Here is a 23515-nt window from a genome sequence, read left to right as displayed (position 1 = left end):
ATACATTTATTTATCTATTTATTTATTTTTGGCTGCCTTGGATCTTTGTTGCTGAGCATGGGCTTTCTCTAGTTGTGGTGAGCGGGGGCTACTCTTCATTGTGGCACACAGGCCTCTCATTGCGGTGGCTTCTCTTGCTGTGGAGCACGGGCTCTAGGCACGCAGGCTTCAGTAGCTGTGGCACACAGGCTCAGTAGTTGTGGCTCGCAGGCTCAGTAGTTATGGCATACGGGCTTAATTGCTCAGCGGCATGTGGGATCTTCCCGGACCAGGGCTCAAACCTGTGTCCCCTGCATTGGCAGGTGGATTCTCAACCACAGCACCACCAGGGAAGTCCTAGGGGAGTACTTTAATATGATTAAAATTCCCCTCAGTATCCAGTCACACTTCTGTTTCTCACAGAAGAACCCAGATAGACCCACAGACAAAGACACAAACATACACACATACACACTCATTCTCAAATTCCTGTGAGGTCCTTACTCCATTACCAGAATACAGCATAGGAACTTTATAGTAGCTTTATTCTTTCCTGCAATACTTCTAAAATAAAGGAAAATAAAATTATCAATGGCAAATATAATTTAGAATTTCACATGCTTAGAGGAGAAAATTGTGCATAACGTAGCATGCAATTTAAGGGCACTGGAATTGATTAGTAACCTCATATGTACTTTAAAGCAGTGCTTAAATATTTAACAAACTATACTACAAAGAAACAGTGACTCCAAGGTATTTCATGTAAATTAGGTAGCAGTGCTGACAAGACTTCAAAGTTGCATGTGACAAGAGATCTGTGTGAGGTTGATTCTAGAATTTTAAATTTGTGACACAGAAATTTTCCATTTAAGCAATATCCATAGGGATTAAAATGGAATCTTTCTAATTTATATTTTAAGAAAAATGGCATTTCGTACATGGACTTCTCTTTCCAGGTGGCAGAAGTAGTTGAATTTATTTAGATAATAAGTGTGTCTATCCAGCTGAGGCAAAATCACTTATGACTAAAATTATTTGTAGATCTAGTGTGGCTCCGGATACTCAAATTTACTCTACTTGGAGCATAGCAGGGATGTACTTGATGCATTTAAATACTTTCAGGGTGCAGGAGGGTGGAAGTAAAGTGGCAGGTAGTTACCTGAATACCACCAGCCCTCATTACCCCATCGGCATGTTCAGCAATCAGTCAGTCACATGCTTTCAATTTTTAACGTTTTTACTCTTGATATTACTTGACTTGCTCTGTAGTACTTTGCTTAAATTTTAATTTGAATATACTTATTTGACCTTAACTTACCCTGTCTATATCATTGAATATATGGGAGTTTTACACTTTAGCTCTCATATGCATACTTGACAACTTTATTTTCCTTTGTATTCCCTAATATTGGTCAAAGATACTACTTAATGCAATTATCTTTTGAGACCAGGTCAATAAATAAAATATATGAACCCTTACACGCAGAAGACTCTTAAATTTAGTGCTTTCAGGCAGAATCAATCAACTGTGATTTGTACTTTCACTTTTATTCCAAGTAGTCTATTAACTTAGAAAACAAAGTGCAGGTCATTTGACTTTATAAAGTGAAAGACTTTAGTCCTTTAGGATACTTTCACGTTAAATTAAAAGCCATTAGTTGGAGTTAGATCTCTCTGTTTTGCCTTTGAGAGAAAAGTAGAAAATGGCTCAGTGTATGAGAAGAAAGGATGGCTCTTTTTTATCAGGCAGTAGAAATTAAAACTGTCAATTTGAAAGAATAGTGAATCCGAATCATGCATCCACCCTGTGCCCTAGTGTTTGCTTGAAAGCCAAGAGTGTCATTCCTTTGTCTCTGTTCTAATTGAATGATTGGAAAGATAGGTTCCAATGCTTATTTGACAACAGAAGAAAGAGTTTTCCAAAGAGCTGCCTTTAAATTAAACACTATGTTTCTGGGTTGAAATCAGTATTTTCTGGTTTGTCTTTATTAGTTAGTCTTCTACATCCTTCTTCTTGTCTGTTAAATTGGGACATTGTGATGGGGTGAGCTTTGGAATCAACCTTTCTATTACATAGGACTGTTGTTCCTCCAGGCTGTCCAAATGCTAAGAACATGGTAACACTCAGCCAGCAGGATGGAGCTGCTGGTCTGAACGGCACCTGAAGAAATGTGATGAGATGAGGTGCTGAGGAAAGGGAGGTGCAATCACTTCATTTTCTTCGGTGTGGCATTTCAAGTCTGTAGACTTGAGTAAATCACTCAACTCAATTTTCTAGTTGTTTTTTTAAATTAGTCCTCCTCCTCCTTTCCTCCCACCCCAGCGAGCCTGAGGAAATGCTTCAAAAGCACATCTGCATGGTTACTGTCTCTAGTTTTTTAAACTTACAGAGGATAAAGCTTTTAGAGATGTTAAAGATGAGTACCACTCTGGCCCCCAAATTTCTGGGTGAAAATTGATTGCAGGTTTTGAAGTGTATTAATAATGAACTATGCCATCGTCAGAAAATAGCTGCTTCCTCTGAGCACCTTACTGACAGTCTTTGTGACTTATTTTATTTCTCTGAGTTCTGACTTAAATGTTTCCTAATTTTGTTAAAGCAAAACTTCTTGAAAATATAATTGGTGCAATAGAAATGTGAAGAAAGTCATAAAAGAGGACCCGCTTTCCCTTTATGAGTTTCAAAGAATTTGTGGATTTGTTTTTAAAGCCAATCACATTTAGCAAAACTTGAATGGGGCTCCAGAACAAGGGGTATACAAGAGTTTTTTGTTTTCTTTTTTAAATTATACTCATGACTTTTCTTCAGGCTTGACATTGTTTCAAACAATAAAATATAAATTTGAACAATGTAATTAATAAACCACAGATAACGTTTCTCAGAGTATAGAAAAATATTCTCCACATATGTCTTAGTCAACTCACGCTGCTGTAATAAAATATCATAAACTGACTGGCTTAAAAAAATAGATATTAATTTTTCTCACAGTTCTGGAGTCTGGAAGTCCAAGATCAAGGTGACAGGATGGTTGGGTTCTGGTTAGAGCATTCTTCCTGGCTTGCAGATAGTTGCCTTCTCAATGTGTCCTCACAAGGCAGAGAGAGAGCGAGCCCTGGTGTCTCTGACTCTTCTTATAAGGTCACTAATCCTATAATGAGCATCCCACCATCTCCCTCATCTAAATCTGATTTTCTCCCAAAGGCTCTGTCTGCAAATACCATTACACTGGGAGAGATAGCCACCACACATTTATTTTGAAGAGACAAAATTCAGTCCATAGCAATATGGTAAATTATTTTATTAAATATGGAAAAAATGAAGTATATAATATTAACTTTCAATGCTGTAAGATCTTCATACAGGGATATATAATTACATAGGGTAGGTTTGTAGCTATTTGATGATGTGGCTTTAATACAATGGTCAATCTCAGAGAATCTAGACACATCAATGACTATGTGGTCCCTTAGCCTAGTCCCCTTGAATATCAATTGTCAAATTGATAAAACCAAACCAGAAGTAGGATTCTAAGGTAGTTGGATTGCAAACAGTGGAAGACTGTAGTCCCTGTTGAGTGAGTGAAAGACAGGCCTTCTGTATTATTGATTGAAAGGGAATCCTGCAGATTCAGTCCATTTCACTTCTCGTTTTGTTCCTTTCTCAGTGGACGTGTCAAACTTCTGGTCACCTTACTCTGTAGGATACATCATTTTATCACTGAAATAGAGTCTCAATCCTGATTTCACTGGCCTGATTAGATAACTCCAATTCTTTTAAACCTCCCATGCATGCTCACAGGTAGGCCGGAGATCACTTTTTGGCAAGTTCAAAACTGTCCTCAGGAACACGTTTTGAATAGGCTTAAGTGTCAAGGTAAGTGCTCAGGTTGAAGCCCCAAAATTCTGACTTTAGGAGGGAAATTGCCAACCAAAGAGTAACTGTCAACTTTTATTCTGAAATGATTATAAATTCACAAATGGAGGCACTCCAGGATCGTGACAAGTTGTGGCAGGGATAAGGGAGGATGGGGGCATCAGCTGCTTCTTCTAGATGCTAGGGAATGCAGCTGGACCTGGATCCAAAGCAGGCTCTCCATATGGAAAAGGCCCAGAAGACAATGCTCGGCTGGAGGACTGAGCTGAGTGCAGAAGGCCAGTGACCCTGTGCCTTTGGTTTGGAGAATGTAACCCATTTACATGTAAGCCATGTGGCTGACAGGGTCTTGGTGCTCCGGCCAGGTGTCAGGCCTGAGCCTCTGAGGTGGGAGAGCCAAGTTCAGGACATTGGACACCAGAGACCTCCCAGCCCCACATAATACCAATTGGCGAGAGTTGTCCCACAGATCTCTGTCTCAGTGCTAGGACCCAGCTCCACTCAATGACCAGCAAGCTCCAGTGCTGGACACCCCATGATGAACAACTAGCAAGACAGGAACACAACCCCACCCATTAGCAGAAAGGCTACCTAAAATCATACTAAGTTCACAGACACCCCAAAACACACCACCAGATGCGGTCCTGCCCATCAGAAGGACAAGATCCAGCCTCATCCACCAGAACACAGGCACCAGTGCCCTCCACCAGGAAGGCTACACAACCCACAGAACCAACCTTACCCACTGGGGACACACCAAAAACAACGAGAACTATGAACCTGCAGACTGCAAAAAGGAGACAACAAACACAGTAAGTTAAGAAAAATTAGAAGACAGAGAAATACACAGCAGATGAAGGAACAAAGTAAAAGCCCACCAGACCAAACAAATGAAGAGGAAATAGGCAGTCTACCTGAAAAAGAATTCAGAGTAATCATACTAAAGATCATACAAAATCTTGGAAGCAGAATGAAGAAAACACAAGAAACATTTAACAAGGACCTAGAAGAACTAAAGAGCATACAAACAATGATGAGCAACACAATATATGAAATTAAAACTTCTCTAGAAGGAATCAATAGCAGAATAACTGAAGCAGAAGATCGGATAAGTGAGCTAGAAGATAAAATAGTATAAATAACTACCACAGAGCAGAATAAAGAAAAAAGAATGAAAAGAATTGAGGACAGTCTCAGAGACCTCTGGGACAACATTAAATGCACCAACATTAGAATTATAGGGGCTTCCAGAAGAAGAAGAGAAAAAGAAAGGGACTGAGAAAATATTTGAAGAAATTATAGTTGAAAACTTCCCTAACATGGGAAAGGAAACAGTCAATCAAGTCCAGGAAGCACAGAAAGTCCCATACAGGATAAATCCAAGGAGAAACACGCCAAGACACTTATTAATCAAACTATCAAAAATTACATACAAAGAATAAAAATTAAAAGCAGCAAGGGAAAAGCAACAAATAACATACAAAGGAATCCCCATAAGGTTAACAGCTAATCTTTCAGAAGAAACTCTGCAAGCCAGAAGGGAGTGGCAGAATATATTTAAAGTGATGAAAGAGGAAAACCTACAACCAAGATTACTCTACCCAGCAAGGATCTCATTCAGATTCGACGGAGAAGTTAAAACCTTTACAGACAAGCAAAAACTAAGAGAATTCAGCACCACGAAACCAGCTTTACAACAAATGCTAAAGGAACTTCTCTAGGCTGGAAATACAAGAGAAGGAAAAGACTTACAAAAGCAAACCCAAAACAATTAAGAAAACGGTAACAGGAACATACACATCAGTAATTACCTTAAATGTAAACAGATTAAGTGCTCCAACCAAAAGACACAGACAGGCTGAATGGATAGAAAAACAAGACCCGTATATATGCTGTCTACAAGAGACCCACTTCAGACCTAGGGACACATACAGAATGAAAGTGAAGGGATGGAAAAAGATATCCCATGCAAATGGAAATCAGAAGAAAGCTGGAGTAACAATTCTCATATCAGAAAAAATAGACTTTAAAACAAAGACTATTACAAGAGACAAAGAAGGACACTACATAATTATCAAGGGATCAATCTAAGAAGAAGGTATAACAATTGTAATATTTATGCACCCAACATAGGAGCACCTAAATACATAAGGCAAAGCTAACAACCATAACAGGGGAAATCGACTGTAGCACAATCATAGTAGGGGACTTTAACATCCCACTTTCACCAATGGACAGATCATCCAAAATGAAAATAAACAAGGAAACACAAGCTTTAAATGATACATTAAACCAAATGGACTTAATTGATATTTATAGGACATTCCATCCAAAAACAACAGAATACACTTTCTTCTCAACTGCTCATGGAACATTCTGCAGGATAGATCATATCTTGGGTCAGAAATCAAGCCTTGGTAAATTTAAGAAAATTGAAATTGTATCAAGTATCTTTTCCGACCACAACACTATGAGACTAGATATCAATTACAGGAAAAAAACTTTTAAAAATACAAACACATGGAAGCTAAACAATACACTACTAAATAACCAAGAGATCACTGAAGAAATCAAAGAGGAAATCAAAACATACCTAGAAACAAATGACAATGAAAACACTACAACCCAAAACCTGTGGGATGCAGCAAAAGCAGTTCGAAGAGGGAAGTTTACAGCAATAAAATCCTGCCTCAAGAAACAAGAAATATCTCAAATAAACAACCGCAGCTTACACCTAAAACAATTAGAGAAAGAAGAACAAAAAACCCCCCAAATTTAGCAGAAGGAAAGAAATCATAAAAATCAGATGAGAAATAAATAAATAAGGGCTTCCCTGGTGGCGCAGTGGTTAAGAATCTACCTGCCAATGCAGGGGACGTGGGTTCGAGCCCTGGTCCAGGAAGATCCCACATGCTATGAAGCAACTAAGCCCAGGCACCACAACTACTGAGCCTGTGCTCTAGAGCTTGCATGCCACAACTACTGAAGGCCACGTGCCTAGAGCCCGTGCTCCACAGCAAGAGAAGCCACCGCAACGAGAAGCCCACGCACTGCAAAGAAGAATACCCCAAGCTCGCCCCAACTAGAGAAAGCCTTTGCGCAGCAACGAAGACCCAACGCAGCCAAAAATAAATTAATTAATTAAAATTACTTTAAAAAAAAAATAAATGGAAAAGAAATGAAGAAAACAATAGCAAAGATCAATAAAACTAAAAGCTGTTTCTTTGAGATGTTAAACAAAATTGATAAACCATTAGCCAGACTCATCAAGAAAAACCAGGAGGATTCAAATCAACTGAATTAGAAATGAAAAGGAGAAGTGACAACTGACACTGCAGAACTACAAAGGATCATGAGAGATTACTACAAGCAACTATATGCCAATAAAATGGACAACCTGGAAGAAATGGACAAATTCTTAGAAAAGCACAACCTTCCAAGGCCGAACCAGGAAGAAATAGAAAATATGAACAGACCAATCACAAGCACTGAAATTGAAACTGTGATTAGAAATCTTCCAACAAACAAAAGCTCAGGACTAGATGGATTCACAGGCAAAATCTATCAAACATTTAGAGAAGAGCTAACACCTATCCTTCTCAAACTCTTCCAAAATACAGCAGAGGGAGGAACACTCCCAAACTCATTCTACGTGGCCACCATCACCCTGATACCAAAACCAGACAAAGATGTCACAGAAAAGATAACTACAGGCCAATATCACTGATGAACACAGATGCAAAAATCATGAACAAAATTGTAGCAAACAGAATCCAACAGCACATTAAAAGGATCATATACCATGCTCAAGTGGGGTTTACCCCAGGAATGCAAGGATTCTTCAATTTACACAAATCAATCAATGTGATACACCATATTAACAAACTGAAGGAGAAAAACCATATGATCATCTCAATAGATGGAGAAAAAGCTTTCCACAAAATTCAACACCCATTTATGATAAAAACCCTCCAGAAAGTAGGCATAGAGGGAACTTACCTCAACATAATAAAGGCCATATATGACAAACCCACAGCCAACATCATTCTCAATCGTGAAAAACTGAAACCATTTCCACTAAGATCAAGAGCAAGCCAAGGTTGCCCACTTTCACCACTATTATTCAACATAGTTTTGGAAGTTTTAGCCACAGCAATCAGAGAAGAAAAAGAAATAAAAGGACTCCAAGTCAGAAAAGAAGAAGTAAAACTGTCACTGTTTGCAGATTATATGAAACTATACATAGAGAATCCTAAAGATGCTACCAGAAAACTACTAGAGCTAATCAATGAATTTGGTAAAGTAGCAGGATACAAATTAATGCACAGGAATCTCTTGCATTCCTATATGCTAAGGTGAAATATCTGAAAGAGAAATTAAGGAAACACTCCCATTTACCACTGCAACAAAAAGAATGAAATACCTAGGAATAAACCTGCCTAAGGAGATAAAAGACCTGTATGTGGAAAATTATAAGACACTGATGAAAGAAATTAAAGATGATACAAACAGATGGAGAGATATACCATGTTCTTGGATTGGAAGAGTCAACATAGTGAAAATGACTATCCTACCCAAAACAATATACAGATTCAATGCAATCCCTATCAAACTACCAATGGCATTTTTCACAGAACTAGAACAAAAAAATTCACAATTTGTATGTAAACACAAAAGACCCTGAATAGCCAAAAGCAATCTTGAGAAAGAAAAACTGAGCTGGAGGAATCATGCTCCCTGACTTCAGACTATAAAATACAAAGTTACAGTAATCGAGACAGTATGGTACTGGCACAAAAACAGAAATGTAGATCAATGCAATAGGATAGAAAGCCCAGAGAGTAACCCACGCACATATGGTCACCTTATCTTTGATAAAGGAGGCAAGAATATACAATGGAGAAAAGACAGCCTCTTCGATTAGCAGTGCTGGGAAAACTGGACAGATACATGTAAAAGAATGAAATTAGAACACTCCCTAACACCATACACAAAAATAAATTCAAAATGGATTAAAGACCTAAATGTAAGGCCAGACACTATAAAACTCTTAGAGCAAAACATAGGCAGAACACTCTGTGACGTTCATCGCAGCAAGATCCTTTTTGACCCACCTCCTAGAGAAATGGAAATAAAAACAAAAATAAACAAGTGGGACCTAATGAAACTTAAAAGCTTTGGCACAGCAAAGGAAACCATAAACAAGACAAAAAGACAACCTCAGAATGGGAGAAAATATTTGCAAATGAAGCAACTGACAAAGGATTAATCTCCAAAATATACAAGCAGCTCATGCAGTTCAATATCAAAAAAACAAACAACCCAATCCAAAAATGCGCAGAAGACCTAAACAGACATTTCTCCAAAGAATATATACAGATTGCCAACAAACACATGAAAGGATGCTCAACATCACTAATCATTAAAGAAATGCAGTTCAAAACTACGATGAGGTATCACCTCACAGCAGTCAGAATGACCATCGTCAAAAAATCTACAAACAATAAATGCTGGAGGTGTGGAGAAAAGGGAACCCTCTTGCACTGTTGGTGGGAATGTAAATTGATACAGCCACTATGGAGAACAGTATGGAGGTCCCTTAAAAAACTACAAATAGAACTACCATATGACCCAGCAGTCCCACTACTGGGCATATACCCTGAGAAAACCATAATTCAAGAAGAGTCATGTACCACAATGTTCATTGCAGCACTATTTACAATAGCCAGGACATGGAAGCAACCTAAGTGTCCAACGACAGATGAATGGATAAAGATGTGGTAGGGCTTCCCTGGTGGCTCAGTGGTTGAGAGTCCGCCTGCCGATGCAGGGGACACGGGTTCATGCCCCGGTCCGGGAGGATCCCACATGCCGCAGAGCGGCTGGGCCCACGAGCCATGGCCGCTGAGCCTGTGCGTCCGGAGACTGTGCTTCGCAATGGCAGAGGCCACAACAGTGAGAGGCCCACATACCACAAAAAAAAAAAAAAAAAAAAAAAAAAAATGTGTTACACATATACAATGGAATATTACTCAGCCATAAGAAGAAACGAAATTGATTTATTTGTAATCAGGTGGATGGACCTAGAATCTCTCACGCAGAGTGAAGTAAGTCAGAAAGAGAAAAACAAATACTGTATGCTAACACATATATATGGAATCTAAAAAAAAAAAAAAAGGTTCTGAAGAACCTAGGGGCAGGACAGGAATAAAGACGCAGAGGTAGTGAATGGACTTGAGGACACGGGGAGGGGGAAGGGTAAGATGAGAGGAAGTGAGAGAGTGGCATTTACATATATACACTATCAAATGTAAAGCAGATAGCTAGTAGGAAGCAGCAGGGAGATCAGCTGGGATAGCAGCCGGGATAGCACAGGGAGATCAGCTCTGTGCTTTGTGACCACCTAAAGTGGTGGGATAGGGAGGGTGGGAGGGAGACACAAGGGGAAGGAGATATGGGGATATTCATATACTATAGCTCATTCACTTTGTTATACAGCAGAAACTAACACAACATTGTAAAGCAATTATACTCCAATAAAGATGTTAAAAAAGTAATGCTACCTAACCTCTTGTGAATAGAAAACAAACACAGATAAATGAGCTCTCTTTGTTTCCCTATTGGCACACAATGAATTACATGGCAGGTGATAACATAAAATTCACAGGAGCATGTGGAACAATAAGAGGTTAAAAAAAAAAAAAAAACTCATAGGAACAAAAGGATGGAAGGGAGTTTGTTTCGGCATTAGCAAGTGCTTTCTTCCTAGCTGTTTCCCAACTGGTCTCTATCTATGAATGCCACATTATCCTGTTATTGGAGGATAGACTTTTTGATACTTGCATTTTTCACCTCAATGTTTATAAAACGATTATTACTAAAAGAGTGGAAACATGTTTTAAGGCAGGTTGCCAAATGAAAATTCCAAATTATGACTTTGTCCACAACTGCACAGACACTCAGAAAATGACAGGTTAAACTCTGATGTTTCATTTATTTTTTTAAAATATTTTTTGATGTGAACCTTTTTTTTTTTTTTTTTTTTTTGCGGTACGCGGGCCTCTCACTGTTGTGACCTCTCCCGTTGCGTAGCACAGGCTCCGGACGCGCAGGCTCAGCGGCCATGGCTCATGGGCCCAGCCTCTTTGCGGCACGTGGGATCTTCCCGGACTGGGGCACGAACCCATGTCCCCTGCATCGGCAGGCGGACTCTCAACCACTGCGCCACCAGGGAAGCCCGATGTGAACCATTTTGAAGACTTTATTGTTTGTTACAATATTGCTTCTATATTATGTTTTGGTTTTTTGACCCCTAGGCATGGGGGATCGTTAGCTCCCTGATCAGGGATCAAACCCGCACCCCCCTGCGTTGAAAGAGCAGAATCTTAACCACTGGACCGCCAGGGAAGTCCCTCTGATATTTTAGAATCACTTAGCTATATTGAGATAAGAAGGAAAGTCTAACTCAACTGTGTTTAATAAGGTACTGTGTTAGAAGTCCTAGTTGCGTTCAGATGCTGATTTATATATATTAACTCTGTGGCTCAGGTCCATAAAGCCATTTATAGAATTAGCATCTTTTGAACACACAAGTTTTTTTTTTTTTTGAAAAAATGATTGTAGAAAGTTTCAGATACAGGCATAGCTCATTTTATTTCTCTTTGCTTTATTGCACTTTGCAGATACTGTGTTTTTTACAAACTGAAGGTGTGTGACTATCCTGTATTAAGCAAATCTATGGGCACCATTTTTCCAACAGCATTTGCTCAGTTCATATCTTTGTGTCACATTTTGGTAATTCTTGCAATATTTTAAATCCTTCACCAGCAAAAAAAATTATGACTGACTGAAGGCTCAGTTGATGGTTGGCATTTATTTAGCAATAAAATATTTTAAATTAAGGTATGTACATTGTTTTTTTAGATGTAATGGTATTGCACACTTAACAGACTGCAGTATGGTAAAAACATAACTTTTATATGCTCTGGGAAACCAAAACATTTGTGTAACTTGCTTTATTGCATTTATTTGCTTTCTTGCCATGGTTTGGAACCGAACCCGCAGTATCTCCAGGGTATGCCTGTAAATCCATAAACACATGTAGTATCTGAAGCCACTACAGACAGTTGGGTACCACCACTTTTGGATAAATTTCTATGGATTTCTATTTTCCATATAATGTGCTTTAGTGGCAATGTATCAGAAGTATCAGGGGTAGTACCTGTCCTTGTGCATTCCACTTGAAATGATCAGCGTGGTGTGCCAGTTGGAAACACAGTCTTCCTGCCTATGACCAACAGCAGTAGAAAGCCCATCTTACTTTTCTCCAGAAACTAGTTTAAATAGGGGTGAAGAATCTAAAGAATAAAATAAGACAAAAAGGCAAGATTAAGGTATTCCTTTATTTTCCCAAAGAACCTGAGTTTATGGTACAACTAACAGTACATTTTTAGATAAATAATTTCCACAGGGATCAGAAAAGCTTAAATTGCATGTGGATTAAGTAATGATAAAGTTTGTAAAGGAAAGGGCTATACAGAAAATATTGCTGCATAAAAATGAATGTGACCTCAAAGAAGCAAAACTAGCACTAGCTATGCTATCTGTATTTAGGTAAAATGTCCAAACCTCAAAACAAAATATACTACTAGATTAAGTGTCTCAAAGCTTGCAAAGATAACTTAAATGTAGTAAAAAGGTAATTCACGTAGAGATCTTGTTTTATTAATTTTCCAAATCACATCATGAACTGATTTTTTATGAAATATTTTGCAAAATAAAAAATATAGGTAGTTCATTTGTTTTCAAGTTATTTCACATTTTTATGTTTCAGTTTCTGTTAGAATGTGCACAATGGAGTGATCAGTCAATTCAAATGTAGCTGCCTTTTGATAAATCCATAACAAAAGAATCTTATGATTGTGTTTGCTAAAGATATGCTGTTGGTAACACTTGTTCATTTAAGATTTTTTAAATGTCTCAGGTGTGTATTGCTTCTTATTCCTTTAGTGGTTATTAAGGTAAAGGGCAAAATGACAACCGTAGTAATTATAGACCTTGGAATTACTTATTATTTTCTGAAAATATATATCCTAAAAGTGAATGATGAAAGCTCTGCTTGAGCTTCTGATATTCTTTTCCGAAGGTGGAAATTTGAAAGAGGGATTATTTCTATATCTTTTTCCTAGATGTAGTTTCCATCAAGTATCATTCAATTTGAACATTTTTTTTCTTTTTTGTTTTCTCCACACACTTTTAAATTTCAGTTATTTTTTGCTTCATTAAAAGGAATAGAAGGAATTAACAAAAGAAGAGCTTTTTCCCCCCAAGACATCAGAGATAAATGCTAGAAAAATACAAGCTACTTGAAGGTTAGAAAATATGAGCAAGAAGGGTCTCTGTGTAATTTCATATCTTGATATATTTAAGTTTAATTTTCTTTATTAGTGATAAAACATTTCATTTTTGAATATATTTCATCTTGAGGAAAATAGGTTTATTCTAATGTATTGTCAATCTGATCATCTAAGTATCTTTTCCATGATCTCTTTTTATCTTCTGAAAACATTAAAAGTTGAAAAGAGGACATGATTTGGCATCTGAGAGTAAATGCCTTGAGGTATTTTTTAAATTATGAAAACTGCTGACTGAAAAGTAAAAACAGATTTTGAAATAATTTATTTTCAGAAATATTGGCAGCTTATCCTCTGCTTTCAAATGAACAACATGGTAGGGGTTTGTTTCTGTTTCAGAGAGACAATTTAACAGTACCGTTTCCCTGTTTTAATAGAAAAATGAACATTGAATAGGCTCATAATAACAGTTTTAATAAATTCAGATCATCACCTCAGGATATTAATAACCTGATTTGTTTTGAAGTATTAAATGAAGAAATATACTGGGAAACAGAAACTTAGCAAGTTTTACATATCAATCATAAAATACTGCAGAATAATTTTTAATTTATTCACGCTTTTATTAATTTTTTCATTCCCATTCTTTCATTTACTGATCCTTAACTGTATATCAGAATTCAAGATCAGTACTAAGCATACAAAATTTATTAAGACAAAGTCCTTGAGTTCAAGGAACTCATAAATTACTGGGTAGAAGTTTAACGTGAATTGCAAAGCAGTATAACTGCTGTGTATAGTAATTTTCACAAGGAGCTGGGGAAACTGAGCAGAAAGAGGAAAAGCAGGAAGGACACAGAAAATGGTTCACAGAGAAAATCATTTAGAATCAGATCCTGAAAATGAGTAGAGATGACCATTAAAGGGGCAAGAGAGGTATGTCGGGAAGAAGTGGTACTCTTTTTTTTTTTTTTTTTTTTTTTTTTTGCGTTACGCGGGCCTCTCACTGCTGTGGCCTCTCCCGTTGCGGAGCACAGGCTTCGGATGCGCAGGCTCAGCGGCCATGGTTCACGGGCCCAGCCGCTCCGCGGCATGTGGGATCCTCCCAGACCGGGGCACGAACCCGGGTCCCCTGCATTGGCAGGCAGAGTCTCAACCACTGCGCCACCAGGGAAGCCCCAGAAGTGGTACTCTTAACAGTTTATAAACATTTCAAAATATGCAAAAGTTTTATTGTCACTGGAGTATAAAATGCAGAAAACTGCTAACAGGTAAGTCCTACTAAGGAATTTGGGTTTGACTTCCACAGACTTTTGGATTCCAGAAGCATTTTAAGTGAGAATTACACAGTCAGCTTTGAATTTCAGAACATTAGTTGGCTGTGGTATCGAGGAATAACTGGGAGAAAATATAAGTGATACTGAAGTGGTAAAAAGAAGTAAACTAATAGGGAAGTTGAACAAGAAGGGGCATCTCAGTATATTTCCCCATTTCTGACTTGAGTTTTTAGGGCATGATTGTACCATTAATCAACCTAGGAGGGTTAAAAACAGGGGGAAAAGCTTTCAAGAAGAAAGTCCTTGAAATATTGATCCTTACCAATATTTATTAATTACCTCACATATGTAAGATACTATGTTACTCACAAGAATACAATGGAATATAAGGAACGTCTTTGATATATATATATATTTTTTTAGCCTAGATGGGGAGTAATATATAATTTAGCATGTAAAATTTCAGAACAGATATGATAGCTTCTCAATGAGTGCTATAGGTAGTAAACCCCAAATATAGTCAGAGAATGAACAGATTGTATTTACCTTAACAGGTGGGAAAATTAGTAAATAGATTTATAGATGAGTAGAGGAAAATAAGTCTGAATGAATGGATTTTGCATTCAAGCAGAAGTCTTGAATGGTGGGCAAAAGCATTATACAAGAAAATAATTACAGGTTTTTGTACAGGTGAGATCTCAAGAGGTTTGGTAAGATTAATATAGCAATGTATAGGTGGTATTTTGTGCAGTTAGCTAGAAGTGGGAACACCATTTAGACTCTTAAAATAACACAAGTAAGAGATGTATGTTGAAATGGGTTGACATTTCTCCTTTTAAAGGGTAATGATGCTTTCAGGATTCAAAGGAACTCATTTTAACGGAGTAAAAGATATGATAGTTAATAATTTACTTTTTCCAATATGATTATTCCATCCCTTCCCCCAAATAATTTTTCTGTCGATCTGCAGGGGCAAACTTATTTCCACTTGTATTTAAGGAGAAATGAGAAGAGGTATACAGGTTTCGACATGTCAGAAAAAATTATGTAACTTGTGACAGTTAGAAATTGAAGGCACCTTAGAGATCATGTTATTTAGAGCTTAATTTTACAAATAGCAATGGAGGGGCGGCTTTAAATACTTGTCAAAGATCAAAGAATGAATTAGAGGCAGATTTGGGAATAAAATGAAACTGTTCCCTGTCCAATCTTTTACTCTACCAATTTAGATCTGGGGGGAAAGAGATTCAAATAAAGAAAAAAGAAAGCAAAGTGTGAAGACTTCCAAAGAATTTGAAATATTCAGTAGCGTAAGTTTAAATTTGAAGATAATGAATAAATAAGAATCCTTCTGGCCCTTAAGATCTAAATGAACTTACCCTGAACCTCATCCCTATTCTAGTGCAGGAATTTAAAATGCTGCCTAAGTTCCCATTAATTGTCAGGGGAAGAGGGCAGGCAGACAGATACTCATGCTCTCTCTTTTTTTTTTTTTTTTTTAACATCTTTATTGGGGTATAATTGCTTTACAATGGTGTGTTAGTTTCTGCTTTATAACAAAGTGAATCAGTTATACATATACATATGTTCCCATATCTCTTCCCTCTTGCGTCTCCCTCCCTCCCACCCTCCCTATCCCACCCCTCCAGGCTGTCACAAAGCACCAAGCCAATATCCCTGTGCCATGCGGCTGCTTCCAACTAGCTATCTACCTTACTACGTTTGTTAGTGTGTATATGTCCATGACTCTCTCTCGCCCTGTCACAGCTCACCCTTCCCCCTCCCCATAACCTCAAGTCCGTTCTCTAGGAGGTCTGCGTCTTTATTCCTGCCTTACCCCTAGGTTCTTCATGACATTTTTTTTTTCTTAAATTCCATATATATGTGTTAGCATACGGTATTTGTCTTTTTCTTTCTGACTTACTTCACTCTGTATGACAGACTCTAGGTCTATCCACCTCATTACAAATAGCTCCATTTCGTTTCTTTTTATGGCTGAGTAATATTCCATTGTATATATGTGCCACATCTTCTTTATCCATTCATCCGATGATGGGCACTTAGGTTGTTTCCATCTCTGGGCTATTGTAAATAGAGCTGCAAAATTAATGCACAGAAATCTCTGGCATTCCTATATACTAATGATGAAAAATCTGAAAGTGAAATCAAGAAAACACTCCCATTTACCATTGCAACAAAAAGAATAAAATATCTAGGAATAAACCTACCTAAGGAGACAAAAGACCTGTATGCAGAAAATTATAAGACACTGATGAAAGAAATTAAAGATGATACAAATAGATGGAGAGACATACCATGTTCTTGGATTGGAAGAATCAACATTGTGAAAATGACTCTACTACCCAAAGCAATCTATAGATTCAATGCAATCCCTATCAAACTACCACTGGCATTTTTCACAGAACTAGAACAAAAAATTTTGCAATTTGTATGGAAACACAAAAGACCCCGAATAGCCAAAGCAATCTTGAGAACGAAAAAAGGAACTGGAGGAATCAGGCTCCCTGACTTCAGACTATACTACAAAGCTACAGTTATCAAGACGGTATGGTACTGGCACAAAAACAGAAAGATAGATCAATGGAACAGGATAGAAAGCCCAGAGATAAACCCATGCACATATGGACACCTTATCTTTGATAAAGGTGGCAGGAATGTACAGTGGAGAAAGGACAGCCTCTTCAATAAGTGGTGCTGGGAAAACTGGACAGGTACATGTAAAAGTATGAGATTAGATCACTCCCTAACACCATACACAAAAATAAGCTCAAAATGGATTAAAGACCTAAATATAAGGCCAGAAACTATCAAACTCTTAGAGGAAAACATAGGCAGAACACTCTATGACATAAATCACAGCAAGATCCTTTCTGACCCACCTCCTAGAGTAATGGAAATAAAAACAAAAATAAACAAATGGGACCTAATGAAACTTCAAAGCTTTTGCATGCTCTCTTAACATCCTTTGCCTCATGCCTCCTATTATTTCTTCTGTCCCGTATAGAGCTGGGTGTGACATTCATTCCCTTCTTTGTCCCTCTCCAAAGCAAAACCTCAAAAAAATACAAAGATCATTGTAGATTTTCTTGAAAAACTGAAAGCACTAGGAGATCTCATTGGCAAACATCAAGACAAATAACAATAGAATTTAACTCAACATTGTTTCTACTCCTCTTTAGCTTCTTTTCCCACAGAGTGCCCCAGTCTTTCTTCATTCCTTTGTTCCCAATCCACCTGGCTTTTCTCTTTTTTTATTTTTCTTTCTGGTTTTCCAGAACAGCAAGCACTCTGTGCCAGACCTTAGCCTCCTCCGTTGAAGCCTTTCGAGCAGCATATGGGGGCCCTAGTGAGGACTGCTCTCCTTCTAGGCAGCTTCCTGCTGCTGTGTTCTTCATCTTACTTCCAGACCAAAGAAAACATTTATTTATTCAACAACTTCAGAGAGACATACTAATGAATGTCTCTATTATACTAGATAAAGTGCTAGGAAGTGGAGCTACAGGAGTGAAAAAGGCTCCTGATCTCAAATAGAATAATAATTAAAAAGAAAATATTGTAAAGTGTCTTTCAGTTTAATTAACCAAGTAATTTATATGCATTTAATAGCACAGGATCAAACTTGAAGATAATGAATAAACAGGAATATTTTTGTCCCTGAAATCTACATGAATTCACCCTAGACTTCAGCCCTATTCCAGTATAGCAATTTAAAATGCTGCCTACTGTTAATTAATTTTTTGATTATTTAAGTCTCCTAACAATTCCATGGATTAGATAAGAGAGGTGGTATGGTTGACATTACTCAGATTCCTCTACCTTAAGCTTTTAGGTTGGAATTCTTACCAATTCATGACTAAAATTTCACTTTGAGAAGAGAAATATTCTAAGGAATGATGCCCTGTACTACTCTTTCTTTAACTTCTCCTTTGATTTTTGAATGGAAACTAAAACCCTGGTAGAGTTAATGACTGTTTTACCTACTACAATTATTCAAATGATATCATTTCTATTATATCCTGCACAAAGAACTAGTAAGTGTAAAACATGAAAAAAATCATCATCCATCCACTTCAGTTATTAAAGGCTCTACTATGCATTTTTGTTTTCATGTTTCCTCAATTTTTTAAATATTATGATGAAGTCAATTAAAAGTAAGATAATGCTGGACATTTTTTTTAGAAGAAACTTCGTTCTCAGAGCTTATTTGAGCATTGATTGATCTTATCTGGTACCTATGCGGCTGCATTAGAAAATTCCTTGATTTAGTGAAGAGAGTTTTGATTAATAAAATGCATTTAATATTTAACATTCAAGAATATCTTTTCAGTGTCTAAACTTAAGATTTCAAAATTCAGCATGAGACTATGTTACTTGAAGCTATGACATTTTGGGAATAGAGATTTCACATATTAATGAGTAGACCCATGCTGGGACATTAACTCTACAGATACAACGTGTACATCTTCTGTGGCTGACTTTCATAAAGGAAATTGATAGAGAGAGGGAATTAAGAAATACTGAATTCTTACAGTGAACCAAATATCCTATTTAATTAAAACCTAACCCAAACTGCAAGGTTGGCATTACTATACGTATTTGTATCAATGGAAATTGAAGTTTGGAGAGATTAAATAACTTGCTCAAGGTCACTTAGATGGAATGAAGCAGCTGGCATTGCTTCCCAAAATGGCTAATTTCAAAGTTCATAGTGTATCCATAAGAAAACCTGAACTCCAAGATTCTAGCCTCATCGATAAGGTATTTACTTTCTCTGAGTAGAGCATCCTCATTTTTCAAGTGTAAACAATCTATTATCTACATATATTAAAAATGTTGGTGAGAAAAAATTAGATAATTTATATAAAACTAATATTTCAAAGCATAGAGGTATTTTTGCCTTGCTTGTATATATATTACTGATCACAGGTTCTTCTACACAAACCCAATAACCCCATAAAATAGTATCTGAAATTAACCACAGTAGAATTCATGAAGCTGGTGGCTGGAGAGATGCTATATTTCACAGAATTTTCTTTTCAGTTACTATGAAGTTGAGGACCTGGGAATACCAGGAATTTTTGGTTTCCTTTTCTTGTCCTGCCTTCTGAAGCAAATGCCTTCCCAAAGGATATATGGAGGCCAATGGGTTGATAATGAGTAGCTTAGAGTATAGCACTTAGAGTATAGATAGCCATACTAGTAGGGATACATAAATTTATTTTTAATGATGTTTTTAATTGGGTGAGATTATTTTATGTTAGGAATTTGTAAAGAGTAGCATCCTAGCGTATGGCTAAAACTGTTTTTAAGTATAAAGTAGGACCACAATTCATATATACTCTTTCTTCTTTCTAACAAAAAATATGCCATTCTTATTCTTTTGTTTAAAGGCTAGAAATTATCCTATGAATGAGATCCAGTATTTTTTGACCATGAGGTTTGCCTGCATCATTTTTCCTGATGATGACAAGAGTTAACAGTCTATGTTTCTCTGTATCTTATAACATTGTCATCACTTTAAATTATCTGAAATATCCTTTAGCATCTATACAATCAAGCAAAACTGACATTGTGCCCTTTTGAACAGTCCTTTTCAAAAGCAATAAACAATAAATATTTATTTAGTCAACAAGTTTAAATATACATATTAATAAATGTCTATGTTATGTTCTTTTTTCTCCTTTTTCTGTCCCTTTTCCTTTTTGGTTTCCATGGTTTCTATAACTTAAGATGTGAGAATTCATAATACATTTTTTTTTTCCTGAAGTGAGGATAAAGCAGATCTTTTTGTTCCAAATAAATGTTGACTAAGGGTTAGATTTATCAGGTAAAATATATGATGCCCAGTTAATTTTGAATTTCAGACAAACAACAAATGATTTTTAGTATAAGTATATCCTCTGCAAGTATTGCATACTTATACTAAAATATGATTTTATGTTTAACTGAACTTCAAAATTAATTGTGTCCAATATTTTTCATTGCTAAGTCTGGCAACCCTACCAATAGTCTGATGTTTGTAAAATTTTCCCGTTCACGGGAAATATATATTTTTTGATTTTTTATGCTGTGAGAGTTTGTTTCTGGCTCAGATGGCTTTTATTTTTCCTCACTGATTTCCTTTTAAGATTATCATTGTTGCTTATTAATTGTTGCCCTTTTGGCTCATTTTAGAACAAAAAGTGAGAGGATGAGATTAATTTTCTCATTATCTGGAAGTCTATAGTTAGTTAATTATTTATGATATTTTATGCAGTTTTCAATGTAGCCCCTTAGGTGGTATGATTATACATTTATTTCTTCAAGTATCTTTTTTTTAATCATCAATAGTTTTCTATATTGATACTTAGAATCAACACCTTTATCAGTCTTTCATCCTCATTGTAAAATTAAACTTTTGATAACATTCTACTTTCACTTTCATTGATATATTCTGTACTAAGTTATTATACTATATGTGCCATTCTGTGTTTTAAAATAAATATTGCTACTGTTCTTTAATTATATTTCTGCCATCTTGTCTGGGAAGTTTTCAAAATTATAAAATAGTAGAAATTAACTTGTGAACTTTGCCTATGGATAGCTATCTCACTTGGAAATTATATCTTATTTTAAAATGCCAAAGGGGTCTGTCCTTGAGACTTAGAAATTTGTGCCTTAGAATGTTGTTTCAAATGCCAGCCCCTCCACAGTCACAAAATCAGTGTTTTATCTAAAACTGTTACTTTACTTTCAAAGACCTATTTCTAAAAATTGTCCACTCACAGAAATAAAATATTTTAAAAAATACCAAAAGAGGAAACTCCTTAAAGAAATAATTTGTGAAAACAGTTAAATAAATAAACAGTATATGCCTTACATATCCTCTCTAGGAAAAAACAAAACAAACAAAAAAACCACCAGCAACTAATAAAATCCAATAAGAGGTCAACAAATGTGGATAGCTTTTAGCTTATAAACTGAAATCCGCAATCTAAGGAATTTACTGGAGCAGAACCTTGTACACTTACCCTTAGAACCATAATATAGATGTTACAGACTGAAAAAAACCTCTTCCTCTGTGATTCAAGACCAAATCTGCATTGCTGTTTACTGTAGAGGAGTCCTCTGGTGATTCTAGCATATTTCCCTACATATACACTTACTTTTAAGGAATTTAAATGTTAGCTCTAATTTCCTAGTGGCAATTTTTTCATTGCTTATTGAATCAATATATTTAATATTGTTCTTCATGATAAGTAGAAGAAGCTTCACTTTGTAGGTGTAAAATTCGTATTTTTTACTTGCATTGTATTGTTGAGCTACTGTTGGGGCCATTGATGGAGCAGCCATGACATTCTTACACCGAGATGTTTGAAGATGATTAAACCAAAAGAAAATAAAGTTTATTCTGAAGGGAATGATCTCATTTATGTAAAATTACAAAAGAAAAAAAAAAGAAGGCTGTTTTTTCATCTTTAACGAGTGTTTTTGCATTTGATTTTTGGAAAGGAAAATCATTTTATTTGCTCAGTTAAATTAGAAAAAAGCTCTGTCAACCTGGAAAATCAAATGGAGTCAATAAATGGAAGTTTAGATAGAGTATCATTCAACTACCTGAGCATGTGACCTCTTCAGATAACTATGATCCCAGGTGAAGTCCACTCTAATGAACTCAAGCCATTCATGGTTTTAGATTGAGCCTTAATTCCAGAAAGGTCAAAGTAAGGTGCCCTGTTCTCTGTAGTTCGATGATCACTCTAACTAAAGGCTAGTGCTGCTTGTGGGCAAATTGCTAAATGCCCTATGGACCTATGTCTTGAAACAATTAATACTATACTACATCAGAGCTCACTCTCCACATTTTCATTCAAGCTTTGCTGCTTGTAGAAAGAACTGAATATTGTGACCTATACATCCCTCAAATTCACTTACCTGGAAATAAAGAAAAGGGAAGGAAATGGATCTTGCTCTATGATCAGAAGGTGAAAATTCTCACTCAGTCTGAACTTTTATAAATAAGATCATTTTAAAAAGGGTCAACATGGTGAAACTTAGATTTACCCTCCTTGGCCCTTCACTACCTTAAACTCCTTTTCCAGTTTTTCTCTTTTATTTTCTGTACTTCTATTTTCAGTTGTCCCATTTTTAGAAGAATATTTGGTGCATAACAGTAGTAATGAAAACCAGTGTGTCTGTACACTTGCTTATACTGACTCCTGGATTCACGTTATCCTCAGGCACTGAAGGAGCAGTGTTCGGGCACTCTGTTGAAACACCTCACATCAGAGCAGAACCTTCCCAAGACCTCAGGTAAGTCCTGACATTTATACCTGTGTCATTGTTTCCACCACTGATGATGGTCCTTGATATATAAAGAACTAAAGCAGAAAATATGCTACGTAACTGTATAAAGAATTGACATTCCCTGCCTACATGGTAAATAGGTAATTGGATATTTCATTGAGGGTAAGAAAATGTGAGTTATTATTCTGTCCTTCTGTATATTTTTCCTTTACAAACATACAATGGATATAAAATAAACATATCGGACAGGAGGAGTGTAGAAAAAGAAAAGAAAAGGCAGTTATAGAGGATGTTGAGGGGAGGACTAATAAAAATAGGGATTTCAGAAAATCTGATATAGATAATGAAATATATGGCACGCATAGGCATAAAGAAAGGGGAGGCAGAGAGTGAGAGAAAGCTGTAAATAGTCAGGGAGGCTTAAGTAAGAGGGAAATCAGAAACAAATGTAAACAGTGATCAGTAAAAGGCAGAACTTAATTGCCCTGTGATATGCTCCTCAATTTAATATTTCCAGTGGAATAAGCTCCATCTGTCAGTTTGAGAGGACAGCATTATAAGGTATTCTCCCCTTATGATTATTCTCCCATAATCATGGCAATCACTGATAAAAGTTGAAATACTAAAATCTATTAACTTATCTATCGTTCTTAATTCAGTAAATATATATTTAATATATACTTTATATATTTTATATAAAATTATGCCTATTATAATAACTTGTG

General features: G+C 36.4%; 1 protein-coding gene across 1 annotated transcript in view; it reads left to right on the top strand.

The window, feature by feature from the left end:
- SGCZ (sarcoglycan zeta) overlaps positions 1-23515 on the top strand; it is a 331450-nt gene that overhangs the window by 285239 nt on the left and 22696 nt on the right. Inside the window, exon 5 of the mRNA XM_004277165.3 lies at positions 22724-22796. Coding sequence (XP_004277213.2) covers positions 22724-22796 — 73 coding nt within the window. The remainder of the gene's footprint in view (positions 1-22723; positions 22797-23515) is intronic.

Source organism: Orcinus orca, chromosome 21 (genome assembly GCF_937001465.1).
Source record: "Orcinus orca chromosome 21, mOrcOrc1.1, whole genome shotgun sequence".
NCBI lineage: Eukaryota > Metazoa > Chordata > Mammalia > Artiodactyla > Delphinidae > Orcinus > Orcinus orca.
The sequence above is the reverse complement of the archived record's forward strand: the minus strand, read 5'-3'. Positions and strand labels throughout refer to the sequence as shown.